The 18,333-nt window shown below is 42.8% G+C and overlaps 1 protein-coding gene across 6 annotated transcripts in view; it reads right to left on the bottom strand.

Moving 5' to 3' along the window:
- cadps2 (Ca++-dependent secretion activator 2) overlaps window positions 1–18,333 on the bottom strand; it is a 221,895-nt gene that overhangs the window by 170,699 nt on the left and 32,863 nt on the right. For all 6 annotated transcript variants that reach the window (XM_041849500.2, XM_041849501.2, XM_041849504.2 and 3 more), the window contains exon 2: window positions 14,818–14,931. In XM_041849500.2, the coding sequence (XP_041705434.2) occupies window positions 14,818–14,931 (114 nt within the window). The remainder of the gene's footprint in view (window positions 1–14,817; window positions 14,932–18,333) is intronic.

Raw genomic sequence — 18,333 nt, 5'->3', positions numbered from 1 at the left:
CGAGACTCATAGCAAAGGGTCTGAATACTTATGTAAATAAGGTATCTGTTTTTCATTTGTAATACATTTGCAAAAATGTCTAAACCGGTTTTTGCTTTGTCATTATGGGGTATTGTGTGTTTAGAGAAGGCTGTAACATAACAAGATGTGGAAAAGGGAAGGGGTCTGAATACTTTCCGAATGCACTGTATGTAGTGGTTAAATATGTTCTCCAGCATGAACTGCATTCTTCCTCTCAAGGTCCACAGTTACAATCAAAGAGGCTTTGGCCTTTCCAACATAGTTCATGGTGACTCACGACTGCGGCAAACGACTTTGTGAAATGTGACAAGTGACTGATGGCAAAATCCTTAATTTAGATATGTGTGAGTAACTCCAACATTTGCACAAATCTCCTCGTTGACATCAGTGCATTATTTGAGTAAAGGATTGAGTCTTTCATGCATTTCACATTCATTATAAGTTTGGTTTCAGCACTAAAGCAGCACAGCTGAGGTAAAAATGGAATTGATCAACTAAGTGTGAGCCATGTGTAGGAGAGGAAGTTTGGAGTGAAAGCACTCAAAAGCCTAAAAAGTTTAGTTGACCAAATTACAGGTTTACAACACAATCAACCTTCTGGAGCCTGTTGATTCTCAAACTCACCGTAGAACAATCAGAGCTACACTCCAACCTGCAGGAAACCGGAAAAATTATTTTGAACACCTTGTGATTAGTCCAAAACTATATTTTCTCCATGGGGGCCTGGGGCAAACTGACCAATTTGGTGTAGGCAATGTACTAGGATAAACAGTGTCCCACCTAGTTCCCACTGAGGTCTTTCATCCATTGGGTCACCTAACAACAGGGATATGAAGGCAAAGTAAAGCTAATGATGTGCCTATGGAGAAGTGGCGACGGTAGATGTTTATACAGAGGGTCTTTACTGCACATTCATCTTACTCCAGAGGGAAACTCATGAAAGGGAGTTATTTTTTTGATTGATTTTCAGCCGGTTTTCATCCGTTGCTTTGTTGGAAGGTATAATGTTGTGCAAGGAGAGAGAACAGAAGGGCACAGAGCGACAGACTTAAAGCAAGAGTTCACTCCGAATCAAACTTTAACTAAAGGTTTTCAGACCTCAAAGCAGTCTAATGTTTAGATGTCCCACACAATCTGTTGTAAATCCCACTATATGCCTCAATCCTCAATTAATTGGGAAAGATTGGCACCGTCTGAAATGCAGAAATACGATACGGATGACGAGGGACATGGATTTCGACACTGGAAGGTCTGAAAATGTCTGACAAGCCTTGGTTTTGGATTGAACTATAACCATTATTTCACAGTGCAAACCTAGACAGCTGTCCATGTTTTGCTTTGAGTGATATTAGCCCGTCAGTGATCAGTTGGATGTAAATGACAGCTCTGCAAAGGCTTGACACATGTCTGGAGGAACATAACGAAAGCATCCAGCTAGCATTCATGATTTTCAAGTTTCAATGTCACATGGACAAGTACAGTGAAATGCCTTTCTTGCTAACTCAAACCCCAACAATGCAATTATAAATAACAATGTAATACTATAAAAAAAACATGAGAAATAAGAAGAAATACGACATCATAGTAGGAAAGTGTAAATTCCGTCGTCTGCACATAACGCCAATATTACTGGACTGGGAGACATGACTGCTATCGTTCCTCTGAGGGGAAGTGAGATGTTACTAACCACAGTATCTATGGACAACAGTGAGGGTTCAAGCAAGGTATGCTCATCCTCCTGACTGATACTCACATACCCACACACATTTTGCTTCCTCACATCCACCCCAAAACACACAAACCAACACACAGATGCCTACACATCGACATAAACATGTACATAAACACACACACAACCAAATACACATTACATACAAAACACACACACACACACACACACACACACACACACACATTGAAACCTGCATCCACACATTACCCACAATCCAAGCTACTCTCCTTTCTGCACTCCCCCTCAGTGAGAGTAAATCCACTTTCATGCCACGTTAGGAGCGTTCACACAAACTCATATCAAAGCAAACAGACGGTTGCAGGAGCCGCTGTAGAGCCACCGCGCTCCCACTCTGTCCCAGGAAGCCACCAAAGAAAGAGACGCTGCAGGGGCCAAAGCAGGGTCCCTCTGTTGTGGCAGAGATTCTCTGGATTCATAGACAGCTATGCTAGCTAGCTATATACATAATATGTTACCTAGATGGTGTAATTTCTAAAAGGGTGTTGTTTTTGCGCCTCAAAAAGTAGAGAGAATTAGAGTAAGTAATAATTGAAAAGGGCCCAGTGCAGTCAACAACATGATTTTCCTGTGTTTTATATGTATTTCCACACAATGAGGTTGGAATAATATTGTGAAATTGTGAACATTTTAATAATGCCCTTTTAGTGTAAGAGCGGTTTGAAAAGATCGCATGACATTTCAGCCCGTTTTGGTGGGATGGAGCTTTGGCCTTTCCATTGTGAAATCACTGTGGGGTAAATTAGTTAAAGGGACACTTTGAGATTTTGGCAATGAGACCCTTTATCTACTTCCCCAGAGTCAGATGAACTTTTGGATACCATTTGTATGTCTCTTTGTCCACTATGAACTAGCGTTAGCGCAATGAATGGAAGTCTACGGGTAGCAGGGCACTGGCAGGCACTGATGTGGACTGAGGTGAATCAAAATGGATAGATGTGGATCCCAGTCCTTATTTCTCACCTGATGGCCACCTAATGTGTAGTCCTTAGTCTTTCAAAAGGTCAACGGTATGGTCTGCCTGTCTTACTCACACTTTGGTTAAAACAGGCTCATCATGTTTGTTCCCTTGGACTGTCGGCGTGCCGCAGGGAAAACTCATTTGAATCTGCTGGGGACTCACAAGCTATTAAATTTATAATATGCGACATGACCGTTGTTGTCACGGGGAAAGGTCTGATGGATATCTTCATTTGTGAAAATTGTTTTGAACTTGATGCAGCTAAAGAATGGATTATTACTCTTCATGAAGAAATAAAAAATTTGACAAAGCACCTTTAACTGAATAAGGATTCTATGACTATCAGCATCTTTAAATGCTTCCTATCAATACATCCAAGAGGATAATAATGGGACCTTCCTGGACTATGATCAGTTTCCGCCACGGCACCCCTCTACTAGCTAGAACCAGAAAATGGCTGCTCACTGTTCAACTCCAGGTGAGAGTAAATGGATGCGTGTCGGAACCAGGAAGAAGGAGAAGAATCGTTCTCGGCGCGCCTGCCTTCTTCCCCAGCGTCTGGATTTAAGACTTTCAAATCGCTTTGAGCCCCTGTACCAGCTCTCTTCTGCCGGGGGCTTGGGTGTTCCCTCCATGGCTGTGGATGACCAGCTACCTCTCCCTATACTAGTCAATCAACTGCCTGAGCACAGCATGGACCACCGCAGCCCCCCTCTGCTGGGCCGTGCTCTCTGGATCAGAGCTCTGTCCCTTTGGCGGTTGTGGCCTGCACGCAGCTGGCGTTTTTTTTTTTTGTCATTTAGCAGACGCTCTTATCCAGAGCGACTTACAGGAGCAATTAGGGTTAAGTGCCTTGCTCAAGGGCACATCGACCGATTTTTCACCTAGTCGGCTCGGGGACTAGAACCAGCGACTTTTCGGTTACTGGCACTTAACCACTAAGCTACCTATCTGTGGGTGTAACATTTATTGACAATTTTGATACCTTCTGGAAACAAAGCTCATATTATAAGGAGGATGGGATCCACCCAAATCATTTGGGTTCCTGGATCATTTCACAGCATTTTAAGGCTGCGTTGAGACAATGACTTATCAATGACCCAAGTCCAGCTCATTTAATCCCTAACATTATGTCGCTGAGTTGTCATAATGATTCAGCAAATGTACATTATCCTAGGGACGTTGGAAGACACAATGTAAATAACCTAATTTATGTCCCTCTTACTGCCCGCAATGCCTCTGCTGATCCTATAGCTATTGTACGCAGTAATCATATGCCTATGAACCAGAGTAATACTGTTAGCACTGAGGTGGTGTGCCCTAGTAGGAAGTCCACTGTGTGCAGCTCACCCTGCACTAATAAAAATAACCAGAGTATGTCTTCCTCTGCTAAGCTTCCCAGTAAAGCAAGAAAAATAATCAAGCATCTCAGAAAAGTGTTAAAAATAGCCCACGTTATCATATGTAGCTTAAGAAACAAGGTTCATGAAATCAATAATTTGCTAGTAACAGATGACATTCATATTCTGACTATCTCTGAAACTCACTTAGATAATACCTTTGATGATACAGTGGTAGCGATACAAGGTTATAACATTTACAGAAAAGACAGAAATGCTAACGGGGGCCGTATTGCGGTCTATATTCAGAACCACATTCCTGTAAAGCTTACATTTACATTACATTTTCGTCATTTAGCAGACGCTCTTATACAGAGCGACTTACAAATTGGTGCATCCACCTTATGATAGCCAGTGGGACAACCACTTTACAATTTTCTTTTTGGGGGTGGGGTAAGGGGGGGTAGAAGGATTACTTTATCCTATCCCAGGTATTCCTTAAAGGAGGTGGAGTTTCAAGTGTCTCCAGAAGGTGGTGAGTGACTCCGCTGTCCTGGCGTCGTGAGGGAGCTTGTTCCACCATTGGGGTGCCAGAGCAGCGAACAGTTTTGACTGGGCTGAGCGGGAACTGTGCTTCCGCAGAGGTAGGGGGGCCAGCAGGCCAGAGGTGGATGAACGCAATGCCCTCGTTTGGGTGTAGGGACTGATCAGAGCCTGAAGGTACGGAGGTGCCGTTCCCCTCACAGCTCCGTAGGCAAGCACCATGGTCTTGTAGCAGATGCGAGCTTCAACTGGAAGCCAGTGGAGTGTGCGGAGGAGCGGGGTGACGTGAGAGAACTTGGGAAGGTTGAACACCAGACGGGCTGCGGCGTTCTGGATGAGTTGTAGGGGTTTAATGGCACAGGCAGGGAGCCCAGCCAACAGCGAGTTGCAGTAATCCAGACGGGAGATGACAAGTGCCTGGATTAGGACCTGTGCCGCTTCCTGTGTAAGGCAGGGTTGTACTCTGCAAATGTTGTAGAGCATGAACCTACAGGATCCGATCACCGCCTTGATGTTAGCGGAGAACGACAGGGTGTTGTCCAGGGTCACGCCAAGGCTCTTTGCACTCTGGGAGGAGGACACAACGGAGTTGTCAACCATGATGGCGAGATCATGGAACGGGCAGTCCTTCCCCGGGAGGAAGAGCAGCTCCGTCTTGCCGAGGTTCAGCTTGAGGTGGTGATCTGTCATCCACACTGATATGTCTGCCAGACATGCAGAGATGTGATTCACCACCTGGTTATCAGAAGGGGGAAAGGAGAAGATTAATTGTGTGTCGTCTGCGTAGCAATGATAGGAGAGGCCATGTGAGGATATGACAGAGCCAAGTGACTTGGTGTATAGCGAGAATAGGAGAGAGGATCTCATGTTAATTACTGTTGAAGTAATATGGCTACAGGTTCACCTGCCTCACCTTAAAGCCCATTCTGGTGGGAAGCTGCTATAGACCACCAAGTGCTAACAGTCAGTATCTGGTTAACATATGTGAAATGCTTGATAATACATGTGATATCAATAGAGAGGTATACTTTCTGGGTGATTTAAATATTGACTGGCTTTCATCAGGCTGCCCACTCAAGAGAAAGCTTCAAACTGTAACTAGTGCCTGCAACCTGGTTCAGGTTATCAATTAACCTACCAGGGTAGTTACAAACAGTACAGGAATGAAATCATCAACATGTATTGATCATATCTTTACTAATGCAGCAGAAATTAGTTTGAAAGCAGTATCCAAATCCATCGGATGTAGTGATCACAATATAGTAGCCATATCTAGGAAAACCCAAGTTCCAAAGGCTGGGCCTAATATTGTGTATAAGAGGTCATACAATAAGTTTTGTAGTGATTCCAATGTTGTTGATGTGAAGAATATTTGTTGGTCTGCGGTGTGTAATGACGAGCATCCAGACGCTGCACATTTATGAAATTGCTTATCCAAGTTACTAATAAGCATGCACCCATTAAGTAAATGATTGTAAAAACGGTTAAATCCCCGTGGATTGATGAGGAATTGAAAAATAGTATGGTTGAGAGAGATGAGGCAAAAGAGATAGCAAATAGGTCTGGCTGTACAACCAATTGGCAAATGTACTGCAAATTGAGAAATCATGTGACTAAACTGAATAAAAATAAGAAGAAACTACACTATGAAACAAAGATAAATGACAAAGAATGATAGAAGTTTTGGAGCACCTTAAATTAAATTTTGGGCAAAAAAGGCAAACTCCACTCAATCATTCATTGAATCAGATGGCTCATTAAATCACAAAACCCACTGATATTGCCAACTACTTTAATGATTTTTTCATTGGCAAGATTAGCAAACTTCGGCATGACATGCCAGCAACAAGCGCTGACACTACACATCCAAGTATATCTGACCAAATTATGAAAGACAAGCATTGTAATTTAGAATTCCGTAAAGTAAGTGTGGAAGAGGTGAAAAAAGTATTATTGTCGATCAACAATGACAAGCCACCGGGGTCTGACAACTTGGATGGAAAATTACTGAGGGTAATAGCAGACGATTTTGCCACTCCTATTTGCCATATCTTCAATTTAAGCCTACTAGAAAGTATGTGCACTCAGGCCTGGAGGGAAGCAACATGTATTCCCCTACCTAAGAATAGTAAAGCCCCCTTAACTGGCTCAAATAGCCAACCAATAAGCCTGTTACCAACCTTTAGTAAACTTTTTGAAAAAATGGTGTTTGACCAGATATAATGCTATTTTACAGTAAACAAATTGACAACAGACTTTCAGCACGCTTATAGGGAAGGACATTCAACAAGCACAGCAGTTACACAAATTACTGATGATTGGCTGAGAGAAATTGATGATAAAGGTGGTCCTCTGTAGCTCAAATGGTAGAGCACGGCGCTTGTAACGCCAAGGTAGTGGGTTCGATCCCCGGGACCACCCATACAAAAAAATGTATGCACGCATGACTGTAAGTCGCTTTGGATAAAAGCGTCTGCTAAATGGCATATTATTTTATTATTATATTATAAAAGATTGTGGGGGCTGTTTTGTTAGACTTCAGTGCGGCTTTTGACATTATCGATCAGTCTGTTGCTAGAAAAATGTATGTGTTATGGCTTTACACCCCCTGCTATATTGTGGATAAAGAGTTACCTGTCTAACAGAACACAGAGGGTGTTCTGTAATGGAAGCCTCTCCAACAAAATCCAGGTAGAATCAGGAATTCCCCAGGGCAGCTGTCTAGGCCCCTTACTTTTTACAATCTTTACTAACGACATGCCACTGGCTTTGAGTAAAGCCAGTGTGTCTATGTATGCGGATGACTCAACAGTATACACGTCAGCTACCACAGCGACTGAATTGACAGCAACACTTAACAAAGAGCTGCAGTTAGTTTCAGAATGGGTGGCAAGGAATAAGTTCGTCCTAAATATTTCAAAAACTAAAAGCATTGTATTTGGGACAAATCATTTACTAAACCTCAACTAAATCTTGTAATGAATAATGTGGAAATTGAGCAAGTTGAGGAGACTAAATTGCTTGGAGTAACCCTGGATTGTAAACTGTCATGGTCAAAAGAGATACAACAGTAGCTAGCATGGGAAGAAGTGTCTATAATAAAGCGCTGCTCTGCATTCTTAACAGCACTATCAACAAGGCAGGTCCTACAGGCCCTAGTTTTGTCACACCTGGACTACTATTCAGTCATGTGGTCAGGTGCCACAAAGAGGGACTTAGGAAAATTGCAATTGGCTCAGAACAGGGCAGCACGGCTGGCCCTTGGATGTACACAGAGAGCTAACATTAATAATATGCATGTCAATCTCTCCTGGCTCAAAGTGGAGAAGAGATTGACTTCATCACTAATTGTATTTGTGAGAGGTACTGACATGTTGAATGCACCGATCTGTCTGTTTGAACTACTGGCACACAGCTCGGACACCCATGCGTACCCCACAAGACATGCCACCAGAGGTCTCGTCACAGTCCCCAAGTCAAGAACAGACTATGGGAGGCACACAGTACTACATAGGGCCATGACTACATGGAACTCTATTCCACATCAAGTAAATCATGCCAGCAGTAAAATTAGATTTAAAAACAAGATAGAAATACACCTTATGGAACAGCAGGGACTGTGAAGCAACACAAACATAGACATGCATACAAACACACAATAACATACACACATGGATTTTGTGTTATAGATATGTGGTAGTAGAGTAGAGGCCTGAGGGCACACACTTAATATGTTGTGAAATCTGTTATGAATGTATTGTAATGTTTTTAAAATGTATAACTGCCTTAATTTTGCTGGACCCCAAGGCAGCAGCTAATGGGGATCCATAATAAATACAAATCACTAACATAATTATCATGATCATCATTATAATTATTATAATTATCCAGAAACTCCCTCATTACAAAGGAGTATCACTCACCTGCATATTTAACACCTAACATGGCCATGCGGTAGTGCTTAACCCACACACAGAGCACCCTGGTTGTGTTTTTATGGTCAGGCACCCAGTGGACGGCTAGCAGCCACCAGACACAGAACAAGAGAAAGTCTGTTAAGCCCACTTCACCTCTCACAGAGCCAGGTGATGAGTGATGTATTAATTTCCTTTTTCCAGATCCAAGGGATAAAGCAGGCACACGCACAAAAACACAGGAGATCATTAACTCCAATTGAGAGCACAAAGCAATATGAATACCCTAGAAATGCTAAGCAGTCAAAGCCAGGTGATAATTAACATCTTGGGCCTAGTCAATCGATGGTCCTTTAATCTTGGGTGGGCGGCTAGTTTCTGGGAGATTATCTGAAATGGGCTCTGTTCTAAAAGTTTTAATTGGCTGAGAAATGTAATCAGCGCTTTGGCCATGACCATATTGTTCATGAGGTTGATATCTCTTAATGCATGGTCGGTTGGTCGGTCAGTCATTGCAATGAAATTGACTCTTTGGTGAAATTCACAAAGCTGTAATTAAAGTAAATAACTGGTCTCAAGTTGTAATTAAACTGTAATTAAATAATGATTAATTCATGGAATAAGACTTGATTGGTAATTTAGAACTGAAAAAGTAGCACTAACCAATTAGCCAGTACTCATGTTTGTTCAACTTGAGAACACACCGTGTATTGATTTCAAAACAAATCAAAACAAATCTGATGTATTTTCCAAAATGGAGGGCAGAACGTATTTTAATAAAGTTCTCTGGAAATTCAGTATCAAATGTGTTATCAAATAAATAAATAAAAGAAAGAGAGTGACAGCTAAAGGAACTAACACTGACTGATGAAAATATTGCCAGAGGTAAAATTATGGAATGATGCCTCCATTGATATCATCACTGGAGAATCTCTTACATACTGAAACAATTAGCTATATAAACTGAGTGACAGCCACTATGGCACACATGGTCAGGGTTATGCTACACATTGAAGATGTACTCTGTTCTGTAGCATATCAATGTGCTCGCTGACATGTTAATGAAAAATATAAAATCCTGTTTTTAAGCCAGGCTTTCCAGTCTTACTGTGAAACCTATGTGCGAAATTATTGGGAAGATGGTAATTAGCTAAATATCAGACAGCTGCAATGATGCAGTCCAATTTAACAGCTTACAGGCATAAATTAGTCAAATTAATGCATAAGACAGTTAATATACAGTATGTGTGGGCAATGTGAAACATAGGGATAAGAATTTCATACATGCATATACAGAAATACATTTCAGAGTTGACTTTGGTGAGCTGTCTTTTCATATTCATTTCCTACTAGGAGTGTAAGGTTTATGCATGAATGCAGTGATAAGTAGCTGGATGAAGTGCTGTGATTCCAAATGGCTATGAAACAGTATTCATAACTGCATTCTCTATCAGACAGTTGGTTGGCTCTCTTTGATGTCACGTAGGTTGATACATTGCTATGTTTTCATTTATAAAAGCCCTTTTACAAAAAGTCCCACTTTACCTAACATCTTTACTAAACTTTAGACATATGAGTTACCACACCCGATCTCAGGGATGGCTAAATCTGGAAAGTCCTTTGGGCTCTTCTCTCAGTATGACTCCCTGATAAAATAAAGGTAAGAAATTAAATACAAATAGTCTTTCTCCAGCTCCGTCTCTCTCTTTCCACATCCCATTCTTCCTCTCTCACCAGTTACTTGCCTTTCTCTTCTCTTCCACACCACCTTTTTTCTCTGTTAATCATCACCTGTTCTTCTCCTTCTAACACTCCTCTCCCTTTCCCCTCTTCCTCCAGTCCTCCACTTTATTTCCTCTATGCTTCCCATACACCTCATTAATAACAGTTCATGAACCACCACTAAGAAAGGATAGAAATGATAAGTGAGGGTTTTACGTCCAACTTTTGCACAGCAGCTGAACAAAAAGAAGAGCCAATAAGAGAAAAAAGTCACGTTGGTTCAATGGTTGCTGCTCTCAATAACTGCTCTGTTAATAAATCTATCGGTAATACAAATACTGACTTTCGACCGACATGGTCTTAGTGTAAATGGTAAACCTGAGGTAGAGCTTAAGCGTCACAGTGCATTCGGAAAGTATTCAGACCCCTTGACTTCTTCCACATTTTGTTACGTTACAGCCTTATTCTAAAATCGAATAAATAATTGTTTTCCCTCAACAATCTACACACAATAACCCATAATGAGAAAGCAAAAACTAATTTTTTGAAATTGTAAAAATAAAAAATAAAATATCACATTTACATAAGTATTCAGACCCTTTACTCAGAACTTTGTTGAATCAAATCAAATTGTATTGCCACATGCGCCGAATACAACAGGTGTAGACATTACCGTGAAATGCTTACTTACAGCCCTTAAACCTTTGGTAACGATTACATTTTACAATACATTTACGTCATTTAGCAGACGCTCTTATCCAGAGCGACTTACAAATTGGTGCATTCACCTTATAGCCAGTGGGATAACCACTTTACAATGTTATTATTATTATTATTATTTTTTAATTTGGGGGGGTGGGGTGGTGTAGAATGATTACTTTATCCTATTACAGCCTTGAGTCATCTTGGGTATGACACTACAAGCTTGGCACACCTGTATTTTAGGAGTTTCTCCCATTCTTCTCAGTAGATCCTCTCAAGCTCTGTCAGGTTGGATGGGGAGTGTCGCTGCATAGCTATTTATAGGTCTCTCCAGAGATGTTCGACCGGTTTCAAGTCCGGGCTCTGGCTGGGTCACTCAAGAACATTCAGAGACTTGTTCCGAAGCCACTCCTGCGTTGTCTTGGCTGTGTGCTCAGGGTCGTTGTCCTGTTGGAAGGTGTACCTTCACCCCAATCTGACGTCCTGAGCACTCTGGAGCAGGTTTTCATCAAGGATCTTTCTGTACTTTGCTCCGTTCATCTTTCCCTCGATCCTGACTAGTATCCCAGTCCTTGCCGTTGAAAAGCATCCCCACAGCATGATGCTGCCACCACCATGCTTCACCGTAGGGTTTCCTCCAGACGTGACACTTGGCATTCAGGCCAAAGAGTTCAATCTTGATTTCATCAGACCAGAGAATCTTGTTTCTTTTGGTACCCTTCCCCAGATCTGTGCCTCAACACAATCCTGTCTCGGAGCTCTATGGACAATTCCTTCGACCTCATGGCTTGATTTTTGCTCTGACATGCACTGTCAACTGTGGGACCTTATATAGACAGGTGTGTGCCTTTCCAAATCATGTCCAATCAATTGAATTTACCACAGGTGGACAGGTAGCTTAGTGGGTAAGAGCGTTGTGCCAGTAACCGAAAGGTCGCTGGTTCTAATCCCCGAGCCGACTAGGTGAAAAATCTGCCGATGTGCCCTTAAGCAAGGCACTTAACCCTAATTGCTCATGTAAGTCGCTCTGGATAAGAGCGTCTGCTAAATGACTAAAATGTAAATGTAAAATGTAATGGTCTGAGAGTCCTTTCGGTGCCTTTTGGCAAACTCCAAGTGAGCTGTCATATGCCTTTTACTGAGGAGTGGCTTCCGTCTGGACACTCTACCATAAAGGCCTGATTGGTGGAGTGCTGCAGAGATGGTTGTCCTTCTGTAAGGTTGTCCCATCTCCAGAGGAACTCTGGAGCTCTATCAGAGTGACCATCGGGTTCTTGGTCACCTCCCTGACCAAGACCCTTCTCTCCCCCGATTGCTCAGTTTGGCCGGGCGGCCAGCTCTAGGAAGAGTCTTGGTGGTTCCAAACTTCTTCCATTTAAGAATGATGGAGGCCACAGCGGTCTTGGGGACCTTCAATGCTGCAGACATTTTTTGGTACCCTTCCCCAGATCTGTGCCTCAACACAATCCTGTCTCGGAGCTCTATGGACAATTCCTTCGACCTCATGGCTTGATTTTTGCTCTGACATGCACTGTCAACTGTGGGACCTTATACAGACAGATGTGTGCCTTTCCAAATCATGTCCAATCAATTGAATTTACCACAGGTGGACTCCAATCAAGTTGTAGAATCATTTCAAGGATGATCAACGGAAACAGGATTCACATGAGCTCAAATTTCGAGTCCCATAGCAAAGGGTCTGAATACTTAAGTAAATATGGTATCTGTTTATTTGAATTAATTTGCAAAAATGTCTAAAAACCTGTTTTCGCTTTGTAATTATGGTGTATTGTGTGTAGTATGATGAAAATAAACAATTTAATCAATTTTAGAACAAGGCTGTAACGTAACAAAATGTGGAAAAGGGGAAGGGGTCTGAATACTTTCCGAATGCACTGTATACTCACTAGTGGGTATGGTGACTACCAGTGGGCAGTAAGTGATCAATAGACAGAGATTAATAGTGGGCTGTCAGGGGTGCTAACAGGCCATTGCGGTGCATTTCCAAAGCTACTTTATTGATCAGGCCCAATGACTTACCTGACACGCAGCGGTCACATCAGCTGATTATATGTGCCGGGGTCTTGTGGTGGTGCTGATGACTCCCAACTACACATCCATAGAAACAACAACGACTACATGAACATGATCAAGCACACACATATGCACACAGGCCGTGTACTCTGAGTGACCGAGCATCATGGGTAAATGTGTAAGCATAACACATTTGTTAGTCATAATTACACCTCCTCCAGTTGGACATATGGTCCCTGTGGCCTTCCGCACTGTAGCAGATGCCTTCTAAGGACACATTGGAGAATTGAGAATTCAAAAAGTTGATGAGCTTCTTACACTTCGAGACGATGTCCACTGAATAGTAATAACAGGTCGTCTTTGATCACTTCTTGCCCTGACACTCTTCACATAGTGAGCCAAGCTAAGACTGAGGCATAGACTTCAATGGGTTCCTCTCCTCTCCCATCTACTGTAATTAAAGAGGCTGAGAAGCCTGCTCGACTGATAAGATCTCCATCTCATAACATATGATAGGCACAACTCGCTTCAGAGGAAGAGAAGGAGAGACAGACAGGGAAAGAGAGTGATGAGGCAATGCAGTGCCCAACCCTGTCCTCCGGGCCCACAGTGACAGCGTATGGTGGTGTCAATCAGTAAATTGATCCTTCTCTTCCTCTGAAGCGAGTTGTGCCTATCATACGTTATGAGATGGAGATCTTATCAGTCAAGCAGGCTTCTCAGCCTCTTTAATTGCAGCAGATGAGACTGAGACAGGGAAAGAGAGGGATGAGGAGAAGGGGCAAAGATGGAGACCGCAAACGAGGGACAGGCAGGGAGAAAGCGAGAGGGACAAAGGAAGTAAAATATATCAACGAGAGATGGACTGATAGCAAACAATAGGGAAGAAAGAGGGAAGAAGGGGCTAAGAGGGATGGAAAGAAAGCAGAAGACTAAACAAAAGTGTGCCGCAATGAAGAAGTGATAGACCTATTGAGAAAGAGGTCCTCTGTAGCTCAATTGGTAGAGCATGGCGCTTACAATGCCAGGGTAGTGGGTTCGATCCCCGGGACCACCCATACGTAAAAATGTATGCACGCATGACTAAGTCGCTTTGGATAAAAGCTTCTGCTAAATGGCATTTTAAATTATATTATAAAGAGGGAGTGGAGGTGTTTGAGAGCGCCGTCCTCTTCAGAATCCCCCCACACATAAGCTGTTAGCATCAGTTGATCGATTTCAAATATTTTTCACCAGACACTCGCAATAACGTTAATTAAAAAACTGCCCGTAAGAGTGAAATGACCCTATCCATCTCCAGACAGACAGTGGAGGAGTGAGGGTAGCCACATAACAGAGATTAAGTGGGACAGAAAAAGCCTTGTTTATCGAGATTATACCACTGGCACCTGTAGTTTTCTCTGCCAAGTTGGAGGCGCCAGTCAGGTGAGGTAAGAAGAGGTAAGAACAGATTCCAGACAGTACAGCTGAAATAAACAACTGCTTGGCAATCAAGTGTGGCATTGGAGAATTGCAACCCCCACTGGGCTCCAGGTGTTAAGTAGACCATGCCACAATGGAAGCTAGCCAGTGAGCCCACATCAACATTTACATACAATGGCAATGCAGTGCCCAACTTTGTCCTCCGGGCCCACAGTGACAGCGTATGCTGGTGTTAATAAGTGGCCAATCAGTAAATTGATCAATAATGTGCGATGGAGAAATGGAAGCTCGCAGGACTGTAGCCCTCAAGGACTTCAGCACTGACAGTTAGATGTTAAGGGTCATATACCGAGGGTTTTATACTGAATGTGTTTTTTAGGGGCGAGGGTGAGGTGGGTGAGCTCTTACCTCGTAGTAGCTGCGCACAGCATTGCAGAAGGCCTCGTCCGCCACGATCTGTGTGTCCCCGTTCAGGAAGGCCTGGAAGCGATCCTTCACCGCCTGCAGCTGCTGCTTATTCAGCTGAAAGAGAGAGGAGAGAGAGGAAAAATAGTATTGTTATAAACTGACAAGCTGTAATTACTGGCTATTATAACAACCTTATGTAGGCCTTATGGCAGACACTTCAAGTAAGAACAATAGTAGCCATTCATAAGCCAAGAACAATCATCTTAAAACAAAATAAGAATATTTTTATCTAATATTCACGTCAACAAAAGATTGTATTGATTTATTTTTGTACAACTTTTTTTCCTAGTTATTGTTGTCCTTGACTTTGTTCTATTCAAGCCATGAAGTACTCAGTGTCAAAAGATTTCAAGTGCTTGGTATGCGTTTGAATGGAATCAAATTATTAGTTTCAGACATCTTTTATGTCTGTTCTGCAGAATTGGGTTGCTAGACAACCAATTTAACAGAGTGTTGATGGAATAAACTATTTCCCAGAAAAAAATCATAGCCAGCATAGAACCCCAAAAACACTGAAGCAACAATTTCAAAAACACCATCAGTCCTTATCATTCTTGTTCGGAGATTCTCTAATGATTACTATTGGTGTCCTAAGGAAATGCTTTTTGCCAACATGTTCAGTTTTCATGAGCAATACAAAGCCCAAAAGCTTTCCCTCTCTCTGCCATTGCTTATGTATGAGGCAGTCTGTATTTGGAAAATGAAACAATTTTTTCTCCCACTGACAGTAGCACTGCAAGCAACAAAAACATAATCAAATTCATATTGCTGTTTCTCCTGACACAATGTGGACAGCCACTTATCTCCCTCCTCCAGCCCCAGTGTGAGGAGCATTATGCCAAAATGTGTTTTCCGCAACTTAAACAACTTGTGTGTTTAGCCTTTCAGCTTTGTGGCTACCAGCGAGCTGAGGGAATGCTGATGTACCTGTGGTTAGTCATTGTGTTTAAAACTGTTTAGCTCCGGATAAAGAGTATTTTTTTCATAATTTCTTCATTTTCAGAAGGAATGCTATGACAAAAGGTCGGTCAGCTGAAATGATGGTACTGCTACAAAAAAAGAAAACTTTGTGAGCAAGCAGAGTGATAGCCTCTTCATATGGGAAAATAAATTTTTATCCGCCTGGCCTCATAGCTCTTTGTATGTATGCATGCATGCATGTATGTGTGTCAGCTCAATGCCAGTCACACATGCATTGCCCAGTGGTCCTTCCCATGTTGAAAATACTAGCTTGTGTGTGTGTGTATGAGCGTTAATGTTTGGAAAAAGTACTCTAGAAAAGTTGGACGCACTGCAACTTGAGTCTAACACAGGGTGACCAAGCCCTGGAGCAAGGTGCGCTGACATTGTCTTTAGTGGTATCTCTACCAAACAGCCTCTCTCCGCTGGGAAATAAGGGTCTGACAGAACAGATACATCATATCACGCCACAGAGGTCTAAACCTGGACAAAGCCTCAGAGAGATAAGTACAGAAATAATTGAGCTGAAACTCGACAGGCATCATCACCTTTCAAAAGGTCTTAACTGTGAAGAGTTGAACAAACAAGGTAAAGGCGGCATTAATAACAGTTTAGGAGCCATGATCCGTTAGGAACGCTCATAGAAAGGCTTATAATTCATTATGGAGTGATAGAGGAAGACCGTATGAACACACTCAATGTATTACACAGACATGGTAGATCTACAGGGTTGCAGATTAGATGACTAGGAGAAGGTTTAACAATGTTTGTATTAGGTGATTCAATGCAAGGGTGAGAGTGTATTATCAAGCGTTGTGTTCATCTCCACTGAGAGTGTGTGAGAAATGCAGAGTTAATGGCAGGTGGGGTAGGAGGTGTGCACTAAGGTGTGGGTGAATGTACTCTAATTACAAAGTCTCCCTCTTCTCTTTCATCAGAACAATTAAGAGCTTGTTTGGCAAAACCAGCAATTCCCTCAGAAGAGCAGATCAATAGACAAAGCCGTGTGCGTGTGTGTCAGCTCAATGCCAGCCACTGATGCATTGCCCAGTCGTCCTTTCCATGCTGAAAATATTAAGTTGTTTGTGTGTATGTACAGTGCACTCGGAAACTATTCAGACCCCTTGACTTTTTCCACACTGTTACGTTACAGCCTTATTCTAAAATGGATTAAAATATTTCCCCCCCTGATCAATCTACACACAATAACCCATAATAACAAAGCGAAAACAGGGTTTTAGAATTTTTTGTAAATTTATAACAAATAAAAACGGAAATAAAAAAGGTGCATCCTGTTTCCATTGATCATCCTTGAGATGTTTCTACAACTTGATTGGAGTCCACCTGTGGTAAATTCAATTGATTGGACATGATCTGGAAAGGCACACACCTGTCTATATAAGGTCCCACTGTTGACAGTGCATGTCAGAGCAAAAACCAAGCCATGAGGTTGAAGGAATTGTCCGTAGAGCTCCGAGACAGGATTGTGTCGAGGCACAGATCTTGGGAAGGGTACCAAAAGATGTCTGCAGTATTGAAGGTCCCCAAGAACACAGTGGCCTCCATCATTCTTATATGGAAGAAGTTTGGAACCACCAAGACTCTTCCTAGAGCTGGCCGCCCAGCCAAACTGAGCAATCGGGGGGGGAAGGGCCTTGGTCAGGGAGGTGACCAATTACCCGACGGTCAGTCTGACAGAGCTCCAGAGTTCCTCTGTGGAGATGAGAGAATCTTCCAGGAGGACAACCATCTCTGCAGCATCTACTAATCTGGCCTTTATGGTAGAGTGGCCAAACGGAAGCCACTCCTCAGTAAAAGGCACATGACAGCCCCGCTTGGAGTTAGCCAAAAGGCACCTGAAGGACTCTCAGACCATGAGAAACAAGATTATCTGGCCTGATGAAATCAAGATTGAACTCTTTGGCCTGAATGCCAAGCGTCACGTCTGCAGGACACCTGGCACCGTCAATACGGTGAAGCATGGTGGTGGCAGCATCATGCTGTGGGATGTTTTTCAGCGGCAGGGACTGGGAGACTAGTCAGGATTGAGTGAAAGATGAACGGAGCAAAGTACAGAGAGATCCTTCATTAAAACCTGTTCTAGCGTTAAGATTTCCCTTCAGTGGAACTAAGGGGCCTCGCCCGAACCATGGAAAACAGCCCCAGACCATCATTCCTCCTCCACCAAACTTCACAGTTGGCACTATGCAGTCGGCCAGGTAGCGTTCTCCTGGCATTCGCCAAACCCAGATTCTTCTGAAGCGTGATTCATCACTCCAGAGAACGTGTTTCCACTGCTCCAGAGTCCAATGGCGGCGAGCTTTACACCACTCCAGCCGACGCTTGGCATTGCGCATGGTGATCTTAGGCTTGAGTGCGGCTGCTCGGCCATGGAAACCCATTTCATGAAGCTCCGGACGAACAGTTCTTGTGCTGACGTTGCTTCCAGAGGCAGTTTGGAACTCGGTAGTGAGTGTTGAAAACCGAGGACAGACA

This window comes from Coregonus clupeaformis, chromosome 26, assembly GCF_020615455.1.
Source record: "Coregonus clupeaformis isolate EN_2021a chromosome 26, ASM2061545v1, whole genome shotgun sequence".
NCBI lineage: Eukaryota > Metazoa > Chordata > Actinopteri > Salmoniformes > Salmonidae > Coregonus > Coregonus clupeaformis.
The sequence above is the reverse complement of the archived record's forward strand: the minus strand, read 5'-3'. Positions and strand labels throughout refer to the sequence as shown.